This window comes from Anguilla anguilla, chromosome 15 (genome assembly GCF_013347855.1).
Source record: "Anguilla anguilla isolate fAngAng1 chromosome 15, fAngAng1.pri, whole genome shotgun sequence".
Classification (NCBI taxonomy): domain Eukaryota; kingdom Metazoa; phylum Chordata; class Actinopteri; order Anguilliformes; family Anguillidae; genus Anguilla; species Anguilla anguilla.
Genome location: NC_049215.1, coordinates 8,114,327 through 8,122,256, shown reverse-complemented (window position 1 = coordinate 8,122,256; position 7,930 = coordinate 8,114,327). Strand labels below are relative to the sequence as shown.

The window sequence follows — 7,930 nt, the reverse complement described above, 5'->3', positions numbered from 1 at the left end:
CTTCTTTAAAAATGTGACGACCTAGTGTCCTAGTCAGAAATCTGCCCTCTCTACGGTTTTACAGCTATGTGTTCTGGTAACCGCTCGAGCAAGCGAGAACCACGCGAAGGATGTCCGTTAGATGAAGGAAGTTCTGCCCACCGCGCTCCTAATCACACTTTATGAATGACTCAGCTCCTTAAATGACTGCATTTCTGTGCGAATTACAGGGTGAGTGGAAGAAAACAGCTTCTTCTTCTTTTTTTGCTGAATGCACATGCAATTCAGGAAATGTCAGAGGCCCTGAAGTGTTAAGAAAAAAGGGATGCCTTCGAACTTAACTTTGAGTACTACTGTATGCAGTTGGGAAGAGCTTCATTCTGAGAAAATATATTGTGTTTGATTTCCTTTTAGACTTTAGGCTGTCAATTAAAAAGTTTTTTTTGTTTTGTTTTTTTTTGCCTGAGGAAACTGAACAATGTGGTGTTCAGTGATGGCAGTATTAATGTTATATATTGGGGTTCATATACCCTGATTTTAAAATGTATTTAATGCAAACGTGCATTGTTCTCATTTGCTTTTTTAAAAATAAAAATATATCATGTATCCTGATTTTTCTATGTATTTAATACATGCGTATATTTTCCACATTGGCTTAAAGAAATAAAAATATATAATATATCCAGATTTTCAATGTATTTAATGCGAACGTGCATTGTCCTCACTGGCTTTAAAAAAATACAAATATATTGTGTGTCCTGAATTTCAATGTTGTAATCCAAGCATACATTCTCTACGTCAGCTTGTTGCAAACTTGACTGCTGACCTGTGGATGATGTACCATTTCAGCAGGGTTCAGCAGGGTTCTGATTCCATCCATGCGCTGACCCGTGCGGGTTGTTTCTGCAGGCCCGGCTGTGGCCCCGGGCTAAAGGTGGCCTTTGTTGTTTTTCAAAATAAAAGTCTCCTCCCGGGGCAGATCAGGGAGTCCTTCTGCCGAAGGAGAGGGGGAAGGAAACAGGTGGAGGTCGCTCACAGAAGTGCGGTCTGTGTGCATTTCTGCTGGCTGACGGACCAGAAACCGAATTGCACAGGGGGCTCACAAAGACTAAGGGTATTAAAAAAGAAAAAAAAGAGCAGATTTTTTTTTTTTTTTTTTCCCCCGAGCAGATGAAACGTTCTGGGAAAAAAAAAGAAAAAAGAACAAAGGATACAAAAGAAACCAAAGCGCAAGGGCTGTCTGATCTGCAAAGCGCGCTTCGGCGCAATCACATGGTCTGGGGTTTCCGCTTTGCTGATCATTTAGCTGTGCAGCCGCTCGCGCCCCTCCGTCATGTTCTGAAGAGGCATGACGGCTGTGATCTCCACCATGAGTGTCAAGGGGCTCCTCAAACAGAGCGCCCATGACAATTGCATTCTGGACAGTTCTTTGAGGAGCAAGAGGAGCCTGTGGCACAGGTGTTCTCTTAATGGGGAGAATGACCGCAAGCACAGGCAGACCAAGACAAAGAGCCTTGCAGATCTGCCCAGAGGACAGAAACAGGTGAGAGAGAGAGAGAGAGGGAGAGCATTTTACATTTTACTTTACGCTTTCACCAGAGAGAGAAAAACATTGAAATTAGTTAACTGAATTCTCTGACGGTGTTTGAAAACATTCGTTTTTGCAGAATTTGAATTTATAATTGCATGTGCATTATGTAACTAAAGGGCTTTATGGGCTTGTTGTGTTAATTCCGTGCAAGTATGAGTAAACCGCAACCAGGAAGTCAGTTGCCGAAGAGGCAAGAAGAGGCAATTGTTTTTGTTTTAACATCTTAATTAAGAACTTTTTAAGAAAGAAAAGAGACGTGTTGCATAATTTGCATATTCAAACGTAATGCATGTGTGATATTACGTTGTACTACAGATATATTAGATCTTAATTAAGTTTACAACCATAATCTAAACTTATATTTAAAACTACAGGAGTAATAGGTGTGGGCAAGTTTTATTTGCATCACGATCAACATTTGTATGCACTGAACATGAACTGGCTGGTGATTAATTTGTCTAGCACAAAGACCATGATTATATATTCTTAGAGAAAGCATACTTCTTTCATTCCAGGTTACTCGTACTCGGTCGAATTCCCTGGTCGATTACACAGACCCTCAAAGGTAAATAAGAACAGCTCTATTCATTCTGATATCTTACAGTAATTTAAGTGTGCCTAAATGTTTGAATAGTACAGAGGCTGGAGCACTTGTGGTTAGAGTGTGAGAGGGCAAAAGTTCTCTCTGCTCTCCTGTAAACAAACCAGACTGACGCATGGTCACTTATTTCCTTGCACCAAACCCAGGACGACCGTTGTGCTGGAAAAGCAAGACAACGAAACGTTCGGATTTGAAGTGCAGGTAAGCCATTCGCGTGGCCATCACCTCGCATTTTCGCCGTTTGCATTTTGAGGCATTTGAATGCGCAGCAGGCTGCATTTGCATTTTTAGTATTTGCTGTGGTTGAGGATGGCAGAGTTGAGGGGGAATGAACTGAGTTCTTGTGTACCGCTTTAAGAGCGCTCGCTAACAGAGGTCTCATGGTGGGCCTCTCTCTGTTTGCAGACGTACGGCCTCCAGCTGAAGGACAGCAGCACGGTGGAGATGTACACATTCGTGAGCAAGGTGCAGGAGCACAGCGCCGCCGAGGCCGCAGGGCTAACCGACGGTGAGCACAGCGCGCCTCACTTCCTGTCCCCCGGGGGGGCCCGCCCATCGGTTCCCATGCCGGGCCCCTTTTAGAGCAGGTTCTCACAGGAAGCTGTGGCCCCGGCTAACTTATTTCTGTCTGCTTGCGTGCCAGGCGATGTCATCGTCTCCATCAATGGCGCCTGCACAGAGGGCTCTGCTCACCAGCACATCGTCAACCTGATTCGAGGCTCCGCCAACATTTTGACGTGAGTGGGTCGTGTCACCTGTCCCTGGGCAGGGAGGGGTTAACTAGAAGAGGTGCGGTCTGAACTGAGAGGGAGGGGGTAGTAGGCCTTCACTTAAGGGGAGGCACCACCCCTTAATAGGAAAAAAAAATTTCTTTACTCATATCAAAATGAAATTTTACCAGTTGAATAAACACACAAATACAAGGTTTTTTTGTATTATGACTTTTCACTTTTTTATTTTTAAAATATGCAAATGAGCTATTTGCTCATTAAATATGCGCTAATTTGCATATAATGTATTCAATATTTAAGCTCAACAGTTAAAATCTGAACTGATTTTTTTTTTATGTGATCAATAACTCAATAGTTATTGTTTTTTAAATTAATTATTCCAAAAACAATATGTACATGCTGGAAAAAAATGTTTTTTTTTAACCTATTTTTACTGATAAAATGCCACATAAAATGAAAATTACAAAACATATCAAAAAAAGCCTCTGATACGCCCTAGCTATAACATTTAAGAAACAGTATGTAAAATTATGTAGCTGTATCTATTGTTAAAGTTGAGATAAATTGAATAACCTAGGGGCAATATACAGTTTTGAGGAAATGGCTGTTAAAGATTTGCTAACGTAAATGAAATCGAGGAGTTCTGCTTGTCTTTCGTCCATCCTCACAGTGACAGCAAAGGAAATAGCCACATATGGTCATACTGGCTATACGCTCCAGGAAACAAGCTTTTTAACGATATATGATTTAACCATCATAAAATATGCTATCATAAGCTTATTTTATGCATCGTGTTCTTGACGATGGTGTTATATTATCATCTAAATTAACTATTTATAACGATTATTTACCTGTAGTTTGCTCATTTTATGAAACTATAGAAGCAAAATATAAAAAAATATCAAAATTGACATATGGAATCAAAATCATCGTTTTTCATGGTGGTGCATCCCCTTAAAATGGCAGTCAAAATTTCTGCAGTTCTAAAAAGCCAAAAGCAAAATAAAGATGCATTCTCCAAGAGTGTCAGCAACTCTCTATGCACATGTAGTTGGTGTCATCAGTATACTTTGGTGTCCATAACCGTTTCTGTTGACTCAATTCATACTTTCACACAGATGTTTTGGGAGCAGGTTCAGGTTATCTGGGGGAAAAAAACAGTGCTCCACCCAGAATATAAACCTACACCCACTCATTAATGAGTCAAGGGCCTTAACCACAGTCAGCTCACGGCCTCTGCCTCCCCCTCTTACCCACAGGATGGAAACAGTGAGTGGGGCGGTGGTCAAGAGGATCGAGCTAGAGAAGAAGCTGAGGTTATTGAAGGTAACTCTCTCTTTCTCTTCTTCTTCTTCTTGTTTACTGAGGGCAATGTTCCTCTTAGATTAAAATGCTTTCAGAAGTGCAGGGAACGAAAGCATGGTTGGGCGTTGGTTTCCTCTCCACAAATTCTGCCTGAGACAAACAAAGGCCACAGTTTTAAAGACACAAAGGCCACAGTTTTACTGACACAAAGGCCACCATAGAATATTTTGTGATTAGTGATGCAGTCTTTTTTCATTGGATTTTTAAAGCAATTACATTTTTGGAAGTTTTGAATACCGTGCAATCTAAAAGACACACTGGGAGCAAAAAAAACACAATGCCAGACAAACCATGTGCCCTCCATAATGCAATGCAAACAGGGTAGACAAACAGACCGAACTTAACCCTTTAAGATGCGAGATCACAAGTATCTGATTAGAATGTTCTTAACCGAACATTCTAATGCTGGTCTAACAATCACTACTGGCAATTGAACTTCAAATTTTGAAAAAGCAATCCAAAAAGCCCACGCTATAAAAGGGATAAAGACCATATAAAAACAAGTGTGCGTATTGGGAAGGTGAGCATGTTATTATTAAGGTAAACCTACACAACCACTTTGAACTTAAATCAGTTTTTCATTTTATTTTGTCGAATAGTGGAAGAGATTGCATAATTTTGTTCTACAACACTGGGAAAAACACATTCAACGAAATTCAAAATCAAGCAATCGTCCCCTGACAAAATATGATCATTTAAAAGCATTATTACATTACATTACAGGCATTTAGCAGACGCTCTTATCCAGAGCGACTTACACAACTTTTTTACATAGCACTTTACATTGTATCCATTTATACAGCTGGATATATACTGAAGCAATGCAGGTTAAGTACCTTGCTCAAGGGTACAACAGCAGTGTCCTTACCCGGGAATTGAACCTGCGACCTTTCGGTTACAAGCCCAGTTCCTTACCCACTGTCCCACACTCCGTCCTACAGGCCCATTACTGGGTAGGGTCAGGGTTAGGCTTAGGCCCCAGGGTTAGGCCCGTTACTGGGTAGGGTTAGGGTTAGGGTTAGGCCCATTACTGGGTAGGGTTAGGGTTAGGGTTAGGCCCATTACTGGGTAGGGTTAGGGTGTAGGTTAGGCCCATTACTGGGTAGGGTTAGGGTTAGGGTTAGGCCCATTACTGGGTAGGGTTAGGGTTAGGGTTAGGCCCATTACTGGGTAGGGTTAGGGTTAGAGTTAGGGTTAGGCCCATTACTGGGTAGGGTTAGGGTTAGAGTTAGGGTTAGGCCCGTTACTGGGTAGGGTTAGGGTTAGGGTTAGGGTTAGGCCCATTACTGGGTAGGGTTAGGGTTAGAGTTAGGGTTAGGCCCATTACTGGGTAGGGTTAGGGTTAGGGTTAGGGTTAGGCCCATTACTGGGTAGAACTCAAACCAGCAATTCGGCCTGATCAGAAATCCCCTTGTGGCTGCAGCAGAACATTGAATGAGCTTGATGTATTTCACCTGAAGCAGTCTGTTTTTGAGAAATTAGGTAATTCTGGTAGGTGAAAACCTTGCTTGCCCTGCACAATCTGTCAGTTCTAACCCCGAGAACCTCTGTTTTTCCCCACATAGCAAAGACTGAAGACAAAATGGGTGGAGTTGCAGAGACTGACATTACAGGAACAGCGCCTTGCCTCTGGTACGGGGACTTCTATAAAAACCACAGCTTCCTTTCTCATTATAAGCTTTTCTCATCAATTAAAAATGTGCATAGTTTAGCATGTGCTGAGCATATACAGAAAAGCATCACTGCATGATTTTTTTCGCTGTCTGAATACTTTCTGTTAGAAAAAAAAGAGTAGCATTGCTTTACAGTTTAATATGTTTCATACAGCATTGCAATGGTTCTTCTCTACTAACATACACTCTTGTTTTAAAAATAAAATGTAATGGTTGAAATTGAAAAATGTTTTTAGTGAAAAAAGGTGCTTCATTGATTAAGTTACACACCTGTGACACATATTATTTTCATTATGGTGTATTTTTATGTTCAATATTCAATGAGCATTCCAACCATACATTTGTTTTACAAGGGAACTGACTTTTCCTTCCTTCAGGGGCGATGAGCGTCTGTTCGGCTCCCCCCTCGCTGGACTCTCCCATGTCCCTGGCCTCCCCCGCGGGGCGGCGCGGCGTCCGTTTCTCCAGCGACAGCAGCTGGAGGAGCGTGGAGGAGGCGGAGGAGGGCGAGGAGGGCGTGTTCGGGGACCTCAGCCCCCTCAGCACGGACGGCGATCGCTTCTTCCGCTGGGACGTCCCGCGGGAGCGCACCACCAGCCTGGCGGGCAGCAGCGGCTCCGTCTCGCCGTCCTGGGACGCCGTGGGGGCCTGCTCCCTGTTCGGGACGCTCCCCCGGAGGTCCCGCAAGGGTAGCGTCAGGAAGCGCCTGCTGAAATTCATCCCCGGATTCAACCACTCGGTGGAAGAGGAGGAGAACGACTGAGCCTCACGCGGACCATGTGACTTTGGACACACTGTACTACTCATTCACAACAGCATCATCCTCCCAGCAGCACACATTTATCATTCACATGACAAAGATGTTCCGAGTGCAGAGGAATTCAAACTGTACTCTGTACTAGTCTTATCTTTACAGTAACAATCAAGTATCATTCACCATAAAAAAAAAAACATTTGTTCAAGTATCATTCACCTTTAAAAACATTTGTAGCAAAACATTCATAGCTGGTGCTTTACAGCATCGATAACATGCAAAGCATGATTGGTTCAAAAAAGGTTCCGATTGTAGCATTAAAGCATTAAGCATTACGGGTGCAATTTATGTTAAGGTTGAGTGATTTTTTAAATAATCTGTTTCATAATTAATGCAGCATACTACACTTCCTGGACAAAAGCACGGAGCCCTTCCTTCTTGTAACGTTTTCCTCTAAAACCTTTCCCGTAACTCCTTTTATAGTGAACTACTGACCTCTTTATGAAGTTTAGCTTTTAGTGTGTGTGTATGTGTATGCGTGCGTGCGTGCCTGTGTGCACGAGAATACGTGTGTGTGTGTGTGTGTGAGTATATATATATATGTATATATTATATATGTGTATATATATACACATATACATACTCATGTACTGTAAATGTATATACACACACACAGAAATGATTTGGTAGTACGTTCATGAGAAGCATCAGAGGATAGTTTCTGAGATGTTCAAAACAGGATGTGGCTGACAGAAGGTGCAAACTGCACGAGTAATTTTTTTTCTCAGTTGGTTTCATGTTCTCAGTGAAGGTACCTCTTCACTGTGCTTCTGCCAGACTACAGTACACGAGAAATCTTATCTACTCACGTCATGTTTCATTTGCATATCTACCTTTTCAGTATAGCAGTGCTATTTATGTAAATTTGTTCATATGACTGTTTGTTGCGTATTGCAAATGTTTGTCTTTTTTTTTCTTTACTTTTCTGACGTTCTCAATTATACAGTGTCTATTAAAATGGTTGATTTTAGGTCCCCTGAGATTGTTTTTGTTTTTACAACTAACCTGGGAAGGGGGCTTCGCAAATATCATTCTGTGGAAATGGTGTAAGACACAGCAGCACCCAAATACTGGTGCACTGCTGTAATCTGTAAAACCACAACCTACCTCCCGTCACAGGACTTCATCGAGCCAAAAATTGCCTGACACGCACCCTGCTTCCGGTGGGCTGGTCTC

At 42.2% G+C, this 7,930-nt stretch overlaps 1 protein-coding gene across 1 annotated transcript; it reads left to right on the top strand.

Moving 5' to 3' along the window:
* Positions 1 to 1,168: 1,168 nt before the first annotated feature.
* Positions 1,169 to 7,727, top strand: LOC118213678 (cytohesin-interacting protein-like). The gene is made up of 8 exons (XM_035392707.1): positions 1,169 to 1,522; positions 2,086 to 2,135; positions 2,318 to 2,372; positions 2,577 to 2,679; positions 2,815 to 2,908; positions 4,162 to 4,228; positions 5,833 to 5,899; positions 6,318 to 7,727. The coding sequence occupies exons 1-8, from the start codon at positions 1,328 to 1,330 to the stop codon at positions 6,701 to 6,703; spliced, it is 1,017 nt and encodes a 338-aa protein (XP_035248598.1). The 5' UTR covers positions 1,169 to 1,327; the 3' UTR covers positions 6,704 to 7,727.
* The last annotated feature ends 203 nt before the right edge of the window (positions 7,728 to 7,930 follow it).

Coding starts and splice junctions, on each gene's coding strand:
- LOC118213678 (XM_035392707.1), top strand. CDS start 1,328: ATGACGGCTGTGATCTCCACCATGAGTGTCAAGGGGCTCCTCAAACAG. Junction 1,523..2,085: donor TGCCCAGAGGACAGAAACAG/GTGAGAGAGAGA, acceptor CTTTCATTCCAG/GTTACTCGTACTCGGTCGAA. Junction 4,229..5,832: donor AGAAGCTGAGGTTATTGAAG/GTAACTCTCTCT, acceptor TTCCCCACATAG/CAAAGACTGAAGACAAAATG.